At 47.7% G+C, this 21938-nt stretch overlaps 1 protein-coding gene across 1 annotated transcript in view; it reads right to left on the reverse strand.

The window, feature by feature from the left end:
• Window positions 1-21938, reverse strand: part of LOC127035328 (A.superbus venom factor 1-like) — an 85054-nt gene that overhangs the window by 11645 nt on the left and 51471 nt on the right. Inside the window, exons 21-30 of the mRNA XM_050925061.1 lie at window positions 19820-20032; window positions 17819-17876; window positions 14615-14701; window positions 13781-13984; window positions 11182-11257; window positions 8694-8853; window positions 6421-6516; window positions 4682-4847; window positions 3062-3225; window positions 1171-1329 (exon numbers count right to left, since the gene is read on the reverse strand). Coding sequence (XP_050781018.1) covers window positions 1171-1329; window positions 3062-3225; window positions 4682-4847; window positions 6421-6516; window positions 8694-8853; window positions 11182-11257; window positions 13781-13984; window positions 14615-14701; window positions 17819-17876; window positions 19820-20032 — 1383 coding nt within the window. The remainder of the gene's footprint in view (window positions 1-1170; window positions 1330-3061; window positions 3226-4681; window positions 4848-6420; window positions 6517-8693; window positions 8854-11181; window positions 11258-13780; window positions 13985-14614; window positions 14702-17818; window positions 17877-19819; window positions 20033-21938) is intronic.

Genomic DNA, 21938 nt, shown 5'->3' on the forward strand with positions numbered 1-21938 from the left:
TGGATAAATTCATGGTGACTAAGTCCATAAATGGCTATTAGCCAGGAAGGGTAAAGAATGGTGTCCCTAGCCTCTGTTCATCAGAGGGTGGAGATGGATGGCAGGAGAGAGATCACTTGATCATTGCCAGTTAGCTTCACTCCCTCTGGGGCACCTGGCATTGGCCACTGTCGGTAGACAGATACTGGGCTAGATGGACCTTTGGTCTGACCCAGTACGACCGTTCTTATGTTCTGATGTTCTCTATATGCCAAACAGGTGCAGGGCGAGCTTCATACATGCCTACTGCCCCTTAGTGTGCTTACATTTGTTCTTATAAAGCAGTATATAAATGCTGAAGTCTTATTATGGAAGGGAGTTCACTCTCATTCACCCCTTCAGCCGTTAGCTTCTCTGCTGAGCCTGTCAACAAGAGTGATGGGGATTCACCATCAGTGAACGGAGACCTCCCAACTCAACTCATGCAGGACAGTAAACACCCATCTGATGGTAATGCCCAGAGCTGGTCAAATAACTATGGAGCTGGATGAACAACTGATCTTTTGGTTTGCTGACAGGTCCAAAAAATTGGCAAAAAAAATTAGGTTCAACCCAAACCAAATCTGAAAATGACAAAAAGTTTTGGCAAATCAAAAAAAAAGCTATTTTGGGTGGAAATAAGCCTTTGTTAAGGGGTAGATTCACAAAAGGGAAGCAGGAAGAGGTAGTGCTCTGCTTGTGACTTTTAGCTCAGTGGTCAGGAACTCACCTGGGATATCGGAGACCCTTGTTCAATTCCCCTCGGCCTGTGGAGAAGGGTTTTGCACTGGGGTCTCCCATATTGCACAAGGGTGTCCTAGCCACTGGGCTGTGGGATATTTTTCATACAGGGCTTTCTCAAGCTCTCCAGTTCAAGCTGTTCCACTTTTCAGAAATAATGACTCTCACTGGAGCAAATGTAAATGGAGCGAGGGCGGGGCTGAGCACCCACTGGGAAAAAGAAAAAAGTCAGCGTCTGTGGTGCCTAAGGACCCTGAGACTGGGCAGTGGCTGGACTCCTTTCAGACTGCAGGAGCATGAAGCACCCTGGGCATCGACAGCATAGACGCTTGGATTGCCCTCACAGCCGTCCTAGCGCATTGTCAGGAAGGGGCACATAGTAGGATCTGTGGCAGCAGGAAAAAACAGTACCTCCGCCGTTCTGAGCACCATAGCATTCTCATACTCAATCCTGTAAGTGAGGGGTTTAGTACGGCCAGGCAGAAGAACAGAAACATCCAAATTCAGCTCCTTGTGTAGGGGGATGTCTATCTGGTACTGCGCAAGAGCCTGGAACACCATGATGATAGCCTGGAAGACCAGGAAAAAGACAAGAGGGTTACACTTTATTGTCCTATTGCCACGAACCAAAGGCCTGCATCCCTTTTGCTCCTGAATTACCCCAGTGGCCTGTGAATGAGATCAGAATCCAACCCTGAACTGCTTAATGAACAGGAATTGAAAATACAACAGTTAACTCTCAGCGTTAGATGTTACACAGGATAGCAGGAGGTATATTTTTGTGCAGTCAGTGATTAACATATAGTCATTAACACAGACATGAGCCAGCCCAGTAGCAGAGGCTCATGTGGAAATGGTTATCCATCCACTATAAGCCACTATAGGCCTTATGTCTAGGTTAGACATTAGGAAAACTTTTTAACTGTAACGATAGTTAAATACTGGAATAAATTACCTAGGGAGGTGGTGGAATCTCCGTCACTGGCGTTTTTTAAGAACAGGTTAGACAAACCCTGTCAGGGATGATTTAGGTAATACTTTGTCCTACCTCAGTGCAGGGGACTGGACTAGATCAGTGGTTCTCAACCAGGGGTATACGTTACCCTGTGGGTACACAGGGGTCTTTCAGGGGTTACATCAACTCATCTTGCTATTTGCCTAGTTTTACAACAGGTGACATAAAAAGCACTAGCGAAGTCAGGACCAACTCAAATTTCATACAATGGCCTGTTTACAGTGCTCTATGTCAGGGGTTGGCAACCTTTCAGAAGTGCTGTGCCGAGTCTTCATTTATTCACTCTAATTTAAGGTTCCGCGTGCCAGTCATACATTTTAATGTTTTTAGAAGGTCTCTTTCTATACGTCTATAATATATAACTAAACTATTGTTATATGTAAAGTAAATAAGATTTTTTAAATGTTTAAGAAACTTAATTTAAAATTAAATTAAAATGCAGAGCCCCCGGACCAGTGGCCAGGACCTGGGCAGTGTGAGTGCCACTGAAAATCAGCTTGTGTGCCGTCTTCGGCATGTGTGCCATAGGTTGCCTACCCCTGCTCTATATACTATACACTGAAATGCAAGTACAATGTTTACAATCCAATTGATTTCTTTTATAATTATATGGTAAAAATGAGAAACTCAGCAATTTTTCAGTGATAGTGTATGTGACATTTGTGTTTTTATGTCTGGTTTCGTAAGCAAGTAGTTTTTAAGTGAGGTGTAACTTGTGGGTACACAAATCAGATTCCTGGAAGGGGCACAGTAGTCTGGAAAGGTTGAGAGCCACTGCACTAGATGACCTAACGAGGGCCCATTCTGCCCTATAATTTTATAATTCTAGGATTAATAGGAGCCATGTCTTAACTGTATGGGGCATAAAATTAGTGGCAATTTATAGACATAAAAAGTTACATATGAAGTATGTGTAACAGTGAGGATCATTAACCGCTGGAACAATTTGGGAAGAGTCATGGTGGATTCTTCACCACGGACAATTTTTAAAATCGATATTGGATGTTTTTTTAAAAGCTCTGCTCTAGTTCAAAAAGGAATTAGAGACTGAGAAACTCTATGGTCTGTGTTATACATGAGGTCAGAACGGACGCTCACAACAGTCCCTTCTGACCTTGGAAACGATGAATTTATATTACATTATCATGTCCACCTCCTGGACTAACACACATTGTTCCCTATGGTGGAGTGTCCATCTCAGTGGATCAAGTGATGGGGTTTCCATTCCTTCTATTGGGAGACCTTCCCACAAAACATATTGTTATGCCTGCCAAAGATTATACTCACTTGGGTAGATCCATACCCCCCTTCATAGAATTTCTGCTCTGTCAGCCATCTGACTATGGGACTGAGTAATTCGTACTTCTTCGCGCGCAGCAAGGCCAGTAAAGCGTATGAGGTGGCCTCAATGCTGAAGGTGGGGGCGTTCGTGTCTTCCCAGCGATTTCCCTCTAAATGCGATAAAAGAATAAGAACTAGAATTCCCTTCACCAGGACACAGAACAGCACATTCTGAGCAGCTCCAAAAGGAAAATACCACCTCTGGAACCACACCCATGTGAAAAAATGGACAGTGTGATGCAAATCCATAGCTACACAGATATTCCCACAGAAAATATCTAAGTGCTACAGAAAAGATGAATGATCTTGTGGTTAAGACGCTGGCTTAGGACTCAGATTGGGGCTCAGTTCCCAGCTCTGCAACAAGCTATTTTGGACAAGTTGTGAGGAAGTGGGAATGTTCTTAATGTTTTCTCTGAATACTGTGTGGGTGCCTCCGTTTCCCCTATGCATTTCTTAGGTATCTAGGTGGGGGGATCAGGGTGTATGATTGTTGCAGAGCCCAAGAAGGCCCCTGTGATACTGTCTGCACAGAGAATGGCCGGCACTCTGTCTCCTGGCAACTAATGGCCTAGGCCCCATCCTCTGCAAAGGTGCCAACTGAAGGTGTTGGAGAACAAAGAGATCAGGTGACGTCCTGGCCTGGGAAAGAGACAAACGCCAGAGAGGAGAGGCTGGAGAGTTTCAGTCTGGAGCTGGCTGGGAAAAAGGTGGGGAGCCCAGATAGGGCTCTGGCCTCCCTGGGGCCGCCCCAAGATGGACCTAACTGAGGGGGTCCTGTTGTCTGTACCTGAAAGACCTGTCTTGGACTGTGTTCCTGTCATCTAAATAAACCTTTTGTTTTACTGGCCAGCTGAGAGTCACGGTGAATCGCAGGATGCCGGGGGTGCAGGGCCTTGTCTCCCCCAATTCCGTGACACAAGTTGCATAGGGTACATGTCTACTGCGATAAAAGACCCATGGCACAGCTGCAGCTGGCCCGGGTCAGCTGACTTGAGCTCCTAGGGATCGGGCTGCAGGACTATAAAATTGCAAAATTGTTTGAGCTTGAGCTGAAGCCCCCACTCTGGGAAGTCCCAGCAGGGTCTCAGAGCCCAAGCTTGAGTGGTCATGTTGCAGTTTTATAGCCCCATTCCCCAAGCCCTGCAAGCCCAAATCAGCTGAGCCAGGCCTGCTGCGGGTTTTTTAGGGCAGCGTAGACACTCTGGGTCTTAGTTTCCCCATCAGTCGGCTTTGTCTATGCAAACTGTGATTTTCAAAGCAGCCTGAAAGAAGTAAGCAACCCACTCCCATTGGGTCTAATTAATTTGAATAGGCACCTTTGAACTCGACTTTAAGCATCGTGGGATAGGGACTGTCTCTTGCCATGTACCTAGCAAAAGGGGGCCCTGATCTGGGTTGGATGTCACTGTAAAACTGATTAGAATAATATCAGCCCAACTAGACAGTACTCACTGTTAAACAAAACCATAAAAACTCTCAGCTGTTGCAGATCTCACTAGCCCTTTGGTCACTCCCCCCGTGAGCTCCCTCCCAACTTGGCCACATATTTCTGGTACTGAGTACCCGCCAATAATCTACCTGTTGAAGCGTTCATTAGCACTTTCTCGCTGTCCAGTTCCCCCATCAGGGCTAAGGCATAGGACGTGAGAGCCACTGTGTAAGGTCTTCTGAGAGATGGATACACTCTGGCTAAGTATTCCCCAGCTTTGTTAATGCCATTCTGCAGGCTCTGAGAGGTCAAAAAAACCCAAAACACATCAAGAAACCAAATCCACTGATCAGGCTGAAATTCTATTAATTTATATATTTTTACATTACGTAGTTTAAAAAAAACCATAATTCATTGAATTGTATCGTGGGTGAATTTCATTCTCTCCGCACACACCCTTCCACCACCGTGCCTTACCTTTGACCTAGAGGGGCTCCCCTAGAGATTAGAGAGGGGAATGCATCCTCTGAGGTCCACTTGGGTCTTGGTTCGCCTGGTGAAACTGCTAACATGGCGGCCAACTGGGAGCGTGGGTTTTGTGATCTAGAGGCCTGTCTGTCAAGAACTGTGCAGACACAGTCTCCTTCCACAATTCACTTCCCATAGGAGAACTAAAAACCTCAATGACATTTTTCCATCACTACAGGTCTGAATCTGGGGGGAACAAGGTCTCTAGAAGTGAAAGACTCCATGTCCCATTGACAATCCATCGCGCTAGCCACTCCCTCTGAATACGTGCTTCTATCAAATACTGGAAATGGAGACCAGGCTGGCCTAGCTGGATAGGCATATTTGGACATTCCTCTCTCTTACTGGCAATAACAAGGAAAAAAGAAATCAGAGGAGGAGGATGGTCTTGCAGGGACGGCATTGGGCTGGCAACCTGAGCTCTAGCGGCAGGGTTGGATAATTTTTGGTGGTGCCCAAAATGGGTCTAAGTCCTGCCCCCTACCCACCTGCCTAAGGCTCTGGGAGGGAGTTTGGGTGCAGGAGGGGGTTCGGGCTCTGGGAGGGAGTTTAGGTGTGGGCTCCGGGAGGGGGCTGAGGGGATGCAGGAGGGAGTCAGGGGGTTGGCACTTACCTCGGGTGACGTCGGCTCCCAAAAGTGACCCGCACACCCCTCTGGCAGCAGCTCAGGGAGGGGAGACACCCTCCTCCCCTAGGGGCCGCAGAGACATGCCGGCCACTTCCAGCAGTGACACAGAGTGGGTGGGCAGAAAGCCGCCTTAGTCCCACTGTGCTGTGGGTGGTGGTGGCGGCGGCTGCCATGGGCCTTCGGCCAGGGCCCTTTTAAATAGCTTGAGGCCAGCAGGCAGGGCCAGAGGATGCTATGGGGGAGAGACCCATCCCCAAACATTGGTGGAGCCAGGCCCCTGGGCTCTGAATATTCCTGGAGTCCGGGCACCACAGGCCCATACAACTCGCTGCCCCTGAACCTGGGTTCAATTCGTGGTTCCCCTACTCATTTCCTGCATGGCCTTGGGCACATCAGTTGTCTCTCCATGCCTCTTCCTCCCCATCAGTAAAAGGGGGATAATAATACATCCTTGCTCTGTCCGGTTTATTTAGATTGTAAAAATCTTTGGAGCAGGGATTTGCCATTATCACAATATAAATCTAAGCTCCTGGAGGATTGTGCTGAGATCTCTGGAGGATGTGGAATCTGGCCCCACAGCACAGTTTGACATGTGAACTCAAATCTAGCAACTCTATTCATGCCTTTAGGCCAAACTCTTTCCATCACGTGTTCACGCACCACATCTGGAAAGGGAAATAATGCGAATAAATGAAGATACTTGACAGACATACTCACAGGGACCCGATTGTTACAAATGTCTTTGGACTCCAGCAATGCAACAAGAACGAAAGCCGTTAGTGAGGCCTCAGGCTCAGCACCCTGGTACCCTCCCTAAGGGGGAAACAAAGAACAAACCTCAGGAACAGAATTCATGACATTATCTATATACCTCTCTACGTTACTGAATCTATTGATGAGATTTAGCTCTGCATTTTTAATACTCTCATCACTGGGCATCTGGGCATCAATTACAATAACAGTATTGCAATGTTCTGATGTCACACCGTCACGGCCATGCATCAAATGCAATGTCACAGTGTGCCAGCCCCCAAAAGAAATGATCTATCTACCTATCCCCACATAAACGCTATCCATCCATCCCCGTACACTTCCCCTCTGTTTATTTATCTGCTTCCTACATCCTCCATGGCCCAGCTTACAACCCCATGAAATTGATGGCTCTCTCCATGGCAGTGTCAAATGTTATTACTCCTGGGGGAATTCTGTGGCACTGCAGATGCGCAGAATTAATGTGTCGTGCAGAATTTTTTTCTGGCAGAAAATACATTTCCGCCCAAGAAGCACTGCAGTTCCACCTTTCGCTCACTCGAGTCCATGAATGCAGTTGGTTGTTCGGGTGCCACAGCAGCGTCTGGTGAGCAAAAGGCAGAACTGCAGTGCTTCTGGGGCAGAATGTATTTTCTGTGGGGAAAAAAATTCTGTGCATGCCCAGCGGTGCAGAATTCCCCCAGGAATAGAAGTTTATCACAGCACCCTGCCTGTGGAGCCAGGTTAGGACAGAGTGCGGCACACAGGGCTGCTGGGGGGGTCCACAGGCTGGGGTTCAGAATGGCCACTGGGGGACAGACTGGGGCAGGAGCTAGAGGGCTGACATTGTTGAGGGGATGGGGGAGGGAAGCTGCAGGGACACATAGAATCATATAATATCAGGGCTGGAAGGGACCTCAGGAGGTATCTAGTCCAACCCGCTGCTCAAAGCAGGACTAATCCCCAACTAAATCATCCCAGCCAGGGCTTTGTCAAGCCTGACCTTAAAAATCTCTAAGGAAGGAGATTCCACTACTTCCATAGGGAACCCATTCCAGTGCTTCACCACCCTCCTAGTGAAAATTTTTCCTAATATCCAACCTAAACCTCCCTCACTGCAACTTGAGACCGTTACTCCTTGTTCTGTCGTCTGGTACCGCTGAGAACAGTTTAGATCCATCCTCTTTGGAACCCCCTTTCAGGTAGTTGAAAGCAGCTACCAAATCCCCCCTCATTCTTCTCTTCTGCAGACTAAACAATCCCAGTTCCCTCAGCCTCTCCTCATAAGTCCTGTGTTCCAGCCCCCTGATCATTTCTGTTGCCCTCCACTGGACTCTTTCCAATTTTTCCACATCCTTCTTGGGGATGGGCGAGGAGGCTGCAGAAACCCATGGAAATGGGAGGTGTGGGGACAGGGGTAGATGTGCCTGAATGGGAGAGGGCTTGGGGTCAGCCAGGGTCTACATGGGGGAGGCTCCCCAACTCCTTAGCAATTCTGCCCTGCTCCCCAAAAAACTCATTCCATGTTTCTCCCATCCATCCCCAACAGCCCTCCAGCCTGGTTCACTCTAGGCTCCTTCCCTCTCCCTCAGCTCCTCCATTACCCCTGACTTCCCCAAGCCTTTTCACTGCTTCTGACAGATGCAGGAAATATAGTTCTGTCCTGTCATTTAAACAAATTACTCAAAGTTCTGTATTAATATGCCTAGTAAGGAATCTATGTGTCAAAAAACATTGCCAGAATCTTTTTTTGGGTCTATATTGTTATAGACGTACTTGCCGACAGATATTTTGAAATAAATTACCAAAATAATTTAAACTGGCATGATTATATTGTGTTATTTTGACAAATAAAATATACAGAATTTTAAAATATTGTGCGCAGAATTTTTAATTTTTTGGCACAGAATTCCCCCAGAAGTATGTTATGTCCCTGTTTAAGTAGGCTCAGAAATGCCAACGATAGCTACAAATATAACCCATGCTTACTCAGGAGGATGCAATTTCACAGACACTGGGCCAAATCAAATATTTACTCAGCTTTTACTCACTTCTGCTTCAGATAAAATTTCCATTGACTTCAACGGAGGTTTTGCCTGGGTAAGGACCCAGTGAGAAAGAGTAAAGACTTTGGGATCTGGCTTAGTGAGTCAAACTGCTGATTTAGGAAGTGTCAAGCTGCTAGGCTGAATAGAATGGGGGACAGTCTGGGGTATTATGGGAACTAAGGTTAAACTTACCATCATACTTTTAGACATCACAGGAGCATTTTCCTGAAAGATGCCATCGGGTTTCTGCTTTTCTAGGATCAGCCATTTCACAGCCCCGCAGATAACTTCAGATTGTATGGCCACTAGCTTGCTAGCCAGGGCAAAGACCTTCGCTACATACGCCGTCAGCCTGAGGGGTTAACATGCAGAATCAATCAGGTCAGAAGGTCATTCCTGCCTTCCTGAAAGTCTCCTTGACACAGATGTTTGAGCCAATGTATTACCATCTGTGCTGATGGATGAGTTAAACGTGTATGAAAAGTTCACCAATAATTGGTGTTGGGACAGGTTTTGTGTGGATCAACCTAGTAAATCAGTTGCAGTAACTTAATGACCGTGCCCACAAATAAGCAGGGTGGTGGGGGAGAAGAGGGCGACGGGTGAGCTTAGAGACACGCGAATGCTTAGAAATCTGTATGGCACAGAACTTCCTGCAATAACCGGGTTTTCACTGGCATTCCACCATCCAAGCACTAACCAAGTCTTACCATAGGTGCTGACTCCATGGGGTGCTCTGGGGCTAGAGCACCCATGGGGAAAAATTGGTGGGTGCTCTTCACCCACCGGCAGCCAAGCTCCCCGCCCTGCTCCAGCTCACCTCTGCTTCCGCTCTGCCTCCTCCTCTGAGTGTGCTGCATCCCCGCTTCTCCTCCCAGCGCTTGCTGCTGCGAAACAGCTCTTTCGCAGTGTAACAAGCTGTGGAAGGGAGGTGGGAGGAGCAGGAACACAGCACGCTTAGGGGAGGAGGCAGGGAAAAAGCGAGGCTGGAGATTTGGGGAAGGAGTCCAATAGGGGCAGGGAGGGGCGGAGACTTTGGGAAATGGGTTGGAATGTTGGCGGGGCAGGGGTGGAGTTGGGATGGGGCCTGGAGAGGTGGGGTGTCGAGCACCCACCGGTGCCTGGAGAAGTTGGTGCCCCGAGTCTTACTTTGCTTAGCGTGAAATGTGATGGGATCATGACTAGTAGAGCTGTGATTAACTAGGCAAAAACAATTTAAATGGGGCTACTATAAGGTGGGTGCATAACTGGCTGGATAACCGTACTCAGAGAGTAGTTATTAATGGCTCCCAATCCTGCTGGAAAGGTATAGCAAGCGGGGTTCCGCAGAGGTCTGTTTTGGGACCGGCTCTGTTCAATATCTTCATCAACGACTTAGATGTTGGCATAGAAAGTACGCTTATTAAGTTTGCAGACGATACCAAACTGGGAGGGATTGCAAGTGCTTTGGAGGACAGGGTCAAAATTCAAAATGATCTGGACAAATTGGAGAAACGGTCTGAGGTAAACCAGATAACGTTCAATAAAGACAAATGCAAAGTGCCCCACTTAGGAAGGAACAATCAGTTTCACACATACAGAATGGGAAGAGACAGTCTAGGAAGGAGTATGGCAGAAAGAGATCTAGGGGTCATAGTGGACCACAAGTTAAATATGAGTCAACAGTGTGATACTGTTGCAAAAAAAGCAAACGTGACTCTGGGATGCATTAACAGGTGTGTTGTAAACAAGACACGAGAAGTCATTCTTCCGCTCTACTCTGCGCTGGTTAGGCCTCAGCTGGAGTATTGTGTCCAGTTCTGGGCACCGCATTTCAAGAAAGATGTGGAGAAATTGGAGAGGGTCCAGAGAAGAGCAACAAGAATGATTAAAGGTCTTGAGAACATGACCTATGAAGGAAGGCTGAAAGAATTGGGTTTATTTAGTTTGGAAAACAGAAGACTGAGAGGGGACATGATAGCAGTTTTCAGGTATCTAAAAGGGTGTCATTAGGAGGAGGGAGAAAACTTGTTCACCTTAGCCTCTAATGATAGAACAAGAAGCAATGGGCTTAAACTGCAGCAAGGGAGATTTAGGTTGGACATTAGGAAAAGTTTCTAACTGTCAGGGTAGTTAAACACTGGAATAAATTGCCTAGGGAGGTTGTGGAATCTCCATCTCTGGAGATATTTAAGAGTAGGTTAGATAAATGTCTATCAGGGATGGTCTAGACAGTATTTGGTCCTACCATGAGGGCAAGGGACTGGACTCGATGACCTCTCGAGGCCCCTTCCAGTCCTAGAGTCTATGAATCTATGATTATAGAATTTGTGTGTGCCGTGGACACCTTCCCACTGGGAACTGGACTGAAACCCACCAAATTCATTTCACACAAGCCATCATGTTCTAACAAACACGTGTTAGACCTCTACTGATCTAAGCCACTCTGGTGTCAGCAACCATGCAAGGAATGCGTTCCATTGCAACCATGCGTTCCATTACCAATTTCTGATGCTGTCAAATCCCCTCCGTTTTTAATCCCCTGGTGTATTTTTCTAAAGATCCAGTTCTACACGTGAAATTTGTCCATTCAGTGTAGCCAGGGGAATAGATTGATCTGGCTCATGTCTTTCAGAGGAATGGTATACAAACGAGAAGCTCTACACAACGCAGCAGAGTGTTATAGAAAAGCTGCCTTTACCATGTGCTTGAAGGTGAACTTAAATAGGCTGCATAGGAGTGGTCGGGTTTCTTATATGCCAGTTGCTGTGTGTAACCTGAAAAGGAGAAAGAAAGGTCTTTGAAATGTGTTGTGCACCTCTCCTGCCTTATCCCTCCCATCTGTCATCTTTCTCCCCTTCTCTCTTTCCTCTTTGCAAAGCACCATCTCTGCGCTCAGCTACCTGCTTGCCTCCATTCTGTGTTTGTTAGCAGCAGTCAGTTTGACTGGGAATCCAGTCCACTGAAGCAACTAAACTGAGCACTCCAGAGATCAGGATCCAAGTCACTTTCATGCTAGCTCAGGCTAATGTGATCATCACATCTAAATTCTGCTCCTAGTGCACACAGAGCTGTGAGCTGAGCATGGCGCAGATATCAGGTAGGAGGAAATCTAAGAGGCAGCACAGGTAGTTGAAAGAGGAGTTCAGTCCCCATGACACATTCATACCTTGGCCACTCTATAGAGACAGCTGCAGGATGTCCTGGGTCAGATGTGGTGAGGATTTTGGCAGAAGTGGATTAAGATTTGTTGGGGCCTGGGCACAAAGAACATTTGGGCCCACCACACCCTGTGGGACCAGGGATGCCAGAACTGGGGAGGGGGGGCTAGGGAGGTCACACACTCCCCACACTTTTAAAAGTGCAAGGTCATTCTCGCCCAGTTTTTAACATGGGCAGAATAGCGGCGGTCAGGCGTGGAGCAGTGGTGGCATGGGCATAGTTTGGGAGAACAGGGGAGGCGTTGCCCCCTCAAACTGCAAGCCTAGGGCCAGAGGTGACAGGAGGAGTGGTGCCACAGGTGGTGGGTGAACCACCAGCTCAGGTAGGCTAGCACCTGGTCCGCCCCTTCCACCTGGGACCCCGCCCTGGAAGAGGCAGAAGGCTGGACTGGAGCCCCTGCCCCTGGGTCCCACCAGCAGTGGTGTGCCCCAGATGGTGGGGACATGGGTTGGGAGATGATCTCAGGCACCCCAGGCCCTCTCCTCAGAGCAGGTGGAGGGTCCGGGGCTTCCCACAGCAGCTCAGGCTCCCTGGGCAGCTCTTACCATTGCCTGGCTCTGGCTTCTCCAAGGGGAAGAGGAGGAGCTGGGGGCAGGGACACGGTTCTGGTGCCAGTGCCCCCTACACATCTAACCAAGTTCCGGCGCTCCTGCTGAGTCCCCCAGATTAGATTCTGGCAACATCGATATGTGTCCAGCTAGGAACTGACTTGAGATCCATCAATTGAGCCCACAAAGACCCCCAAACAGCAGTCCCAAAGTAAGTTTTTTGCTGTTATCAAGATGGAACAGATTTTAACCATCAACTATGTATATCTGTCCCACTAGGAAGTGGGCTAAGACTCACCAGTCCGGAAAATAATTTAATTGTTGAGGTGAGATGGATCTGAGCTGGAAGCATATGGGAAAATGGTTCTACTATAATCCTAAGGGAATACTGTGCCACTGCGCACGGGCAGAATTCATGTCCCATGCAGAATTTTTTTTGTCTGCAGAAAATACATTCAGCCAGAGAGGTTCTGCAGTTACACCTTTCACCTACCATGGGTTGCAGTGGTGCCAGAATGGAGGGTAGCTGCTCCCGGGTGGGAGCAGCCCCAGCTGCAGCTAGGGAAGAGAAGAGGCTGTGTTCCTCAGTGCTCTGCCCATGGGGCCAGGTCAGGAGGCATGGGATATGGGGGGACGGACAGCAGGGGGCACATGGGGCTGCTGGGTGTGTGTGTCAAAGATGGGTTCAGAAGGGCTAGTGGGGGGGACAGACTGGGGTGGGAGCTGAATGGGAGGGTGGGGGAAGGATACATGGGAACAGACAGAAGATGGGTGGTTGAGTGGGGGGTTAGGGACATGGGCACAGGGGGAGGAGAGGTGGCTGAGTGGAAGTGCAGGGACACATGGGAACTGGGGGTACAGGGACACTTGGGGACAGGGCAGATGTGCCTGACTGAATGAGAAAGGCTAGGGGTCAGCCAATGTCTGCATCGGGGAGGTTTCCTAACAATCCCTTCCCCCGACCCAAAAAACCCCACATGTTCCATACTTCTCCCACCCACACCCAACAACCCTCCAAATCCACATCAAGGCTCCTTCCAGCCATTATTACCCTCTCCCTCAGCTCCGCCTTCACTCTTGGCTCCCCCAAACCTTTGCACTGCTTCTGGGGGGTGCAGGAAATAAATTTCTGTATTGTAGTTTAAATGAATTTCTCAGAGTTCTGTAGGAATATGCCTAGTAAGGAATCTATTTGTCAAAAAACATTTCCTGAATTGTTTTTGTTGTCTGTATTGTTACAGACAAACTTGCTGACAGGTATTTTGTAATAAACTACCAAAATAATTGAAACTGGCATGATTATATTGTGTTATTTTGACAAAATATGTAGAATTTTGCAAAATTTTAAAATATTGTGGCATAATTTTTCATTTTTTGGCACAGAATTCCCCTGGGGGTATTCTATAGGTTGACACCACTCACCTTAGCCATCCTGGCCCCCACCCAATAGCCATATGCAGGAATAACCAAGCCCTAGTAATGAACAGGAGTCTGGAGAAGGACCTGCTGTCACCAAGGAAAGCCTCTTACCACTTCTGATCAGGTTGATGGCTTCAGCCCGGCGATCCACCCCCATCTTCTCCCACTGGTCGGTGCTGTCCAAGAAGTAGGTGGAAATGACCGTTGGGGTCAAACGGATCATGTTCTGTTCCCCACAGCCAGAGGGCACCACGATAAGATGCCTCAACTTGGCCCCGTCAATAGAGTTTTCTACAACCAATGCCACAGGGTTTCCTGGCCAAGAGAACCTGGTGTGAATTCAAGCATGGGAGTGGTGGCTTGTGGGGATGAGGAGAAAGTGACCCCTCAATGGGTTCTGTAGACTTAACACTCTGAACCTGAAATGTGGCTCAATGCCCCCTGGAGTCTGGGGCACCCACTGCCCTGTAGAACTGGGTCCTAAGACTGGATCAGTTGATCCAAACCCCTGCTGGGACCTTGCAGGTTGGAAAAGAAGTCAGTGATGTGAAGTCTGGGTATATTTTCAGTGCAACTTGTTTCATTTACACTATGCACACCAGTCCTGGAGCAGAGGGACTTGCAAACAGCATGCAGGTCAATCCTCTCTCTCCGGGATCTTGGCCCCAAACACTACTTCTCAGTTCCCAGGGAACAACTGTAGTAACAGAGATGAAAGCAAATGCTCCTGTTGCTTTCCATAGCTTCCCTAAAGAAAATTCACAAAAAGAACACCACCACTGTATTTCTTCCTTGACTAAAAACTCGCTCGCACATTAAAAAAAAACTTGTAAGAGTATGTAACATTTGGTCCATTTCTTGACCTCTGGCCTAACAGTCTTACGAACTTCTGAGTTTGACTCAGCATGATTTCTAAGCACTTCACAGTCACAGGCTCTTATTTACCAGTGATGGAGACTTTGGTTTCTGGTTCAGTATTTGGAATGATATCATTTATATCTGGAGCTTTCACCTTCGTTACCTGTTCCCCACCTGTGAAAAGGAGAAAAGAACCCACAGTGAAAATATGAGCATCCTGTTGGCTTTGCAGCTGCTATTTCTCCTGGGTTACAGGCTCCCTGCCTTCATACAGAGCCTGAAATGATGCCCTGTAGAGGGAGATAGAGGAAGGTACTAAGATGAGATGGGGGTGGTGACTTTGCAGTCCAAACTGATTGTCCCAGGATTCATACTGCTGACTTTCGAATAAGCCAAACCAGCTGTGTGATCACAGGCATGAATTCAGCTGATTTAAAGCGATGGTAAAGACATTAATATTAGTGGCCTGATTCTCCACTACTTTTTACCTTATTATTAATTATGCTTATTTGTACTGCAGTAGTCCCCAGAGACACCAGTCCAGGGCCAGGCCTCCATTCTTCTTCTGTTGCCTCCAGTGATGGAGAATCATGTCTAGTTTTGGAATCAAACATTTTCTAAAATGTTCTCCTCTTCTATCCTTGAGAGCTAACTGTTCCACCAGCCAATAGCAAAATCCGTGTCACACTTTATATTCAAAAGTATGATTATATAGAGTTTATAAAAGGATTGACAACTTCTTAATAAATGTTTTAATAAATGGCTAATCAATTGTTAGATTCTTAGAGTTCAGCAGATCAATAGGTTGCTTATAACCACTACAACACCTTCTATTGATATCTGCAACACATACTGTTCATGTCTGCACCCCGCTTATAACATATAGTAATATTTTAAACCCTTTATTAACTGCTTATAAATGTGCTTAACATTGTGTGACCAAAATCTGTTTTGATTTGTGTCTGACTCCTTTGAGAGGAACATTAGTTCACTGGTTAAGACATTATCCTTGGACTGAGAACCTGGACTCATTCCTTACTCTGTATGTCTTTGGGCTAGTAGTTAACAGCTTGTTTCCCCAGCTGTAGAATGGGTGTAAAAACATTTCCCTATCTCATAAGTGTGTTGTGAGGATAAGTACATTAAAGATCATGAGATGCTCAGTGTGACACTGCACCTCATATTCTTCACAGAAATATTGTTATGATATGAATATGGTACAACTAAGTTATGTTTTATGTAAGTTGGGTCATGTGAGGTATCACTGGAAATGTTCTGATCTACTGAATGTGGTTATCCAATTTGTATGCATGTATCATTTCTGTATCTGCGGTTAGGAATATTGACTATGTAACAGTTACAACTATGTGTGTATTTGGGGGAACGCCCACCAGGCAACAGGCAATCAGCCTCAATAGGCCATTAGGAAAAACAATAAGACTTGGAAGATACTAATCTCAGCACCGTCCTGAGATGCTCCTGGGGTTGCTGCTTTGACACTACAAGGTCAGGTGATCGGATCACCTGGTACTAGACCCCCATCTTGGGCTTTCAGTGTTTTTCCATTAAGAGGTAGCGGGGTGCGGGAGGGGTCAGAAACAAAAGATTCCTGCCTTATGTATATTCTATTTAAGCAGGGCCAGCTCCAGGCCCCAGCACGCCAAGCGCATGCTTGGGCGGCATGCCGTGGGGGGCACTCTGCCGCTTGCCGGGAGGGCGGCAGGCAGCTCTGGTGGACCTCCCGCAGGCGTGCCTGTGGAGGATCTGCTGGTCCCGCGGCTCCGGTAGAGCAGCCACAGGCACGCCTGCGGGAGGTCCACCGGAGCTGTGGGACCAGTGGACTTTCCACAGCCACATCTGCAGGAGATCCACCGGAGCCGCGGGACCGGCGAGTGGCAGAGCGCTCCCCGCGGCGTGCCGCCGCGCTTGGGGCAGCGAAATGGCTAGAGCCGGTCCTGTATTTAAGGCTGGGAAGTAAGGCAATCAGATCTTTTCTCCTTTGCCTCCCATCCAAGAAGGAAGATTGCTAAAAACATCTGAAGGAAAAGGAACTAAGCAAGGGCTGCGTCCAGGCCGAGAACAGGGATTTACCCTGTAAAGAGACATAACTGGAACTCTGATCTGCAGAAACTCGGCAACCTGCCTAAAACATCATTCAGGGTGAGAAATTACAATGTGTAACCTGTTTCTTTAGTAATATTAAGCTTTGTTTGTATGTTTTGTTTTATTTACTCAGTAATCTGCTTTGTTCTGTTTGCTATCCTTTATAATCACATAACATTTACCATTTATAGTTAATAAAATTGTTTTTAGTTTATTCCAAAACAGTTTGTGCAATTCATATCTGGGGGGAAGGGGCAGGCAAAACCTGTGCATATCTCCCTCCATATTGAGGAAGGGGGAGATTTTTATGAGCGTGCATTGTGCCTCTCTCTCTATACAGCACAAGACAATATTATTTTGGGTTCACACCCCAAATGAGGTGTGCATGTGAGGGCTGGGTAAATCCCTGAGCTGAATTCAGTCTGTGACTGCTGCTATAATAATGATAGCAGATATGCCTATCTCTTAGAACTGGATGGAACCTTGAAAGATCATTGAGTCTAGCCCCTTGCTTTCACTAGCAGGACCAATTTTTGCCCCAGATCCCCAAGTGGCCCCCTCAAGGATTGAACTCACAATCTTGGGTTTAGCAGGCCAATGCTCAAACCACTGAGCAATCCCTCCCCCCAGCTGTGGGCTTACCTGTGTCTGGCCCAGAGAAGGCTTGAGGGCCTGGCACAGCAAGGACAGAGTGAGGAAGCCCAGGCTGGTGGAATAGGCGGATGTTGTGGGACTCCAGCACATCAGGTGGCACCTCAGATGTGGGGGCTCTAACCTGTCACACTCAATTACTATGGTATGTGTAAGTATCTCGGATGGATATAAAGCTGTGGTGATACATGATTGTGTAAGGCAGACAGAGGGACCAAAGAAATGTCAATATTTCACACAAATTTTAAACCAGTGTGGGGTATTCCATGGAACTGATGCAAGTCTTCCATTGACAGCTTGACACTGGCGACCTAACATGTCACCAAAAACCGAAGCGATCCGTCTGAAAATCCCCAGGCACGATCATATGGCAGGTGCAGAATTTTTCTGGCGAGTTTGAGGCAAATTGGGAAAAGCGTTTGAAAGATACGAGGGCTCCCAAAATGAGATGCCCTCACTTGTCTATACATTGTGTGCTCACCGGGTGCTTGCAGAAGGAAAGGCGCTATATAAAGACAAATTATTGTGGTTACTCACCTTCTGCAGCTGGATTCAGCTCCGTGGACATAGACCGGGTTACTCTCATCCCTTCAGGCTAGGAGGGAAGAACAAGAACACGTGATCAAAGTGTAACAAAAGTTATTTGCAGCGTTGTAGCCAGGTTGGTCCAAGGACAGGGGTGACGGCATAGGCACCGACTCCGTGGGTCCTCTGGGGGTGGAGCACCTACAGGGAAAAAATGGTGGGTGCTGAGCACCCAGCGGCAGCCCCATATCAGGTCTCTCCCTTCCCCCCCAAATGTTTGTCACCGACCGGTGGGCCCCACGGATCAACGCCTCCCCCTCCTTCCCCACGCCTTTTGCCCACTGCAAACAGCTGTTTCGCAGCGTGCAGGAGGTTGGGAGGAGGAGCGAGGACACAGCATGCTCAGGGGAGTGGACAAGAAGAGGCAGGGAGGGGGTGGAGCCTTGGGAGAAGGGATAGAGTGTGGACAGGGCCTGGGGTCGAATACCCCCCGGCTCTTTGAAAAGTTGGCTCCTGTGGGCGATGGATTCTTCCCCAAAGTGGGGGGCCCATGAGGCCCCATGCCCTCTGTGGCCCTGCCCCTCCTCTTCCCCCAAAGTCCCTCCCCCCAGCCAAGCTGGAAGCTGGAGCCCAGCTGGGGAGCCCAGGGTGCACCCCCTGCCCGGGGTCAGAGGGCCCAAGAGCAGCCCCCAGCCCACATCCCCGCCTAGGGCAGGTGGAGGGTCTGCGGCTCCCCACAGAAGCCCAGGCTCCCTGGATCGCTCTTCTCTGGGCCGGGCTTCAGCTTCTGGCCTGGACAGGGGGCGGGGCCTTGGGGGGGAAGAGGACGGGCTGGGGGCCAGGCCCGTGGCAAAAGTGGAAGGGCCATGGCCCCTTGCCCCCCCATCCCAAGATAAGAGAGAGAGAGGTAATTGATTAGCCATTTAGGGGGGTCAGGTAATATCTTTTATTGACCAACTTCTGTTGGTGGAAGGGACAAGCCTTTCGAGCTTCACAGAGCTCTCCCTCAGGTCTGGAGAAATAAACTGGAGAAGGAATGTTTCCTTTTGGTCTGGCTGCATCTTTGAAGGAAAAGGGGGAAGCCCCATTCACAGCCCTAAATGCCACCCTGGTGTACATCTACTGACTTCAGTGGAGCTTTACCCGGAATGAATTAGTCCTCTAGAACTGAGCAGGGTAAGGGATTGGTGTTCTCACAGCTATATGTTGTTTCAGTTCTCAGTGAAGGACCCCTGATCCCCAAATGAAGTCTCCTGTTAAGAGGCCAAATAGCGCTGATTTTCCATGGGCAAGCTGGAAGAGTTAGTCCTGGCACTTCTGGACCCACATTGCTCTCAAATATAACTGACTCATATCCTCCAATATCAGACCACTGTTACAGGGCCAGCCTAAAGATGTTTGGGAGGGTTTATCATGGCCCTCATCCCTGTAATATCTGAGTGCTTCACAATCTTGCATGGATATATTGCTACAACCCGCCTGGGGCATAGGGCAGCAGTAACATCCCCATTTTACAGATGGATAATCAAAGTGCAGAGAGACTAAGTGACTTGCCCAAGGTCACACAGGGAGTCTGTGGCACAGCAGGGAATCAAACCCAAGTCTCCTATACCCTAGGTCAATACTTTAACCACTGGACCATCCTTCATGTGCAGTGAGAGCTCATGAGATGATTCTTTGAGATACACCAGCAACATTTTCCATGAAGTGTGTGAGAATATCTTTAAAACGTCCTCCCACAATTTTACTGCAGAAATGGAGCCCGCTGAGGGTGCTGGTCCAAGGAGCACTAGGGGGCTTAGCAGCTGAGCTCGGGTCTCTCATGGGACACCCTGCAGAGTTATGTGCAGCAACTAGGCCATTAACAAAGCTACTGTGATCACTGAAGTGGGCGGAGGACATAGGTGCTAACTTCAGAGGGAAGGTAAAGATCAGATTCCAAAGAGAACCTAGCCAGGCCACCGGCTGCTTGTCCTGTGACCAGACAAGATGGGCCTGTGACCCAGTACGTACCACGACCTTCAGCTTCTTCTTCACACCGTCGGACACGTATGAGTCCCACACAGCTGCTTTCACCTCAACGTCGTGCAGCCCTAGCTCCAGTGGGACGATGATGAGTGGCACCGCCTGGGAAGACATGGGCGCAATTTCCAGGATCTGCCGGTATTTCCTTTTGGAAGAGGACGCGCTGCACAAAGCTGGATTGTGTAACAGCTCCATTCGGACCTGGGAAGAGAGCACAGGGGCAGCTTTTACCCAGAGAAATGCGGTAACCAGAGGGGAGCTGTTCTCTCTGTTACAAATGGCTGCTTTGCTGGCTGGGGTCTGAGGATCCGATCCTGCCAGGTGCTGAATGCCTCCAGCAAGCTCAAGGTGCTCAGCATTCTGCAGCATTTCTCCAAGAAGAAGTCCTATAACAAGGCTAAAAGCACTGGTTGATGTGTAATGAAGCCAAAAGATCCAGACTGGCAGCCTCTAGAAACCCAAGTACCACATTTGTCCACAGATCGGGACACTGGGGTGAGGATGTCAGCAAGCATGTGGACATAGGTGATGTACTTTGACTTTCAGAAAAGCTTTGACGAGATCACAAACCAAAGGCTCTTGAGCAAAGCAAAGAGTCATGGGATAAGAGGAAAGGTCCTCTCCTGGACCAGTAACTGGTTAAAAGATAGGAAACAAAGGGTAGCTATAATTGATCAGTTTTCACAGCCAAGAAGTAAATAGCAGGGTTCCCCAAAGATCTGTACTGGGACCTGTTCTCTTCAACATTGTCATAAATGATCCGCAAAAGGGGATAAACAGTGAGGTGACAAAGTTTTCAGACAGTACAAATTTACTGAAGATGGTTAAGTCCAAAGCAGACTGCAAAGAGTTACTAAGGGATCTTGCAAAACTGTATGACTGGGCAAGAAAATGGCAGATGAAATAGAATGTTGATAAGTGCAAAGTAATGCACATTGGAAAACATAATGCCAACTATATGCATAAAATGAGGGGTCTAAATTAGTTGTTTCCAGTCCAGAGAGAGATCTTGGGGTAATTGTGGAGAGTTCTCTGAAAATATCTGATCAATGTGCAGTAGCAGTCAAGAAAGCAAACAGAATGTTAGGAACTATTAGGAATTAGATAGATAATAAGACAGAAAATATCATAATGTCAATCATATAAATCCATGGTATGTCCACACCTTGAATACTGCTTGCAGTTCTGGTCACTCCATCTGAAAAAACATATAAAAGAATTGGAAAAACTACAGAGAAGGGCAACAAAAATGATGAAGTGGATGGAAGAGGTTCCATATGAGGAGACATTAAAAAGACTAGGAATGTTAATGTTAGAAAAGAGATGACTGTGGGAAGGATATAATAGAGATTTATAAAATTATGAATGGTGTGAGGAAAGTGAATAAGGAAGTGTCATTTACTCCTTCACATAACACAGAAATCAGGGGTCATTCAATAAAATTAATAGGCAGCAAATTTAAAACAAATATAAGGAAGTATTTCTTCATGCACTGCACAGTCAACCTGCGGAACTCGTTGCCAGAGGAGCTTGTAAAATCCAAAAGTATAACTGGGTTCAGAAAAGAATTAGCTAAGTTTATGGAGGACAGGTCCATCAATGGAATTAGCCATGACAGTCAGGTGCACACCCATGCTCTGGGTGTCCTAAAACTCTGACAGCCAGAAGCTGGGACTGGATGACAGGAGAGGGATCACTCGATAATTACGCTGTTCTGTTCATTCCCTCTGAATCACCTGGCACTGGCCACTGTCGGAAGACAGGGTACTGGTTCAGCTGTACCACTGGTCTGACTCAACATGGCCATATATTCAGAGTACATTCAAGCCCACGTTACAGACATATGTCCCATTCGGAAGTGAAACTGTGAACTCATTTAGTCAGATGGTGACTAACAAGCTGCCCTTATTTTGGGAAAGATCTTCTGTAAATACACACTGTGAATGGGTTTTGTTTGACCTGATCATTTTAATGCGTTTATTTCAGGACAGAATCAGCTTGCCATGGGTGATGCGTGACTCCTGCATTGGGGAAGGGTGGGGGCCTGAGTGTTGGAAGCTCCCTAGAAGTGTGTGTGTGGCGGGGGGGCCCACCACCACCCGGACCG

This window comes from Gopherus flavomarginatus, chromosome 16 (assembly GCF_025201925.1).
Source record: "Gopherus flavomarginatus isolate rGopFla2 chromosome 16, rGopFla2.mat.asm, whole genome shotgun sequence".
In the NCBI taxonomy this organism is placed as follows: Eukaryota; Metazoa; Chordata; order Testudines; family Testudinidae; genus Gopherus; species Gopherus flavomarginatus.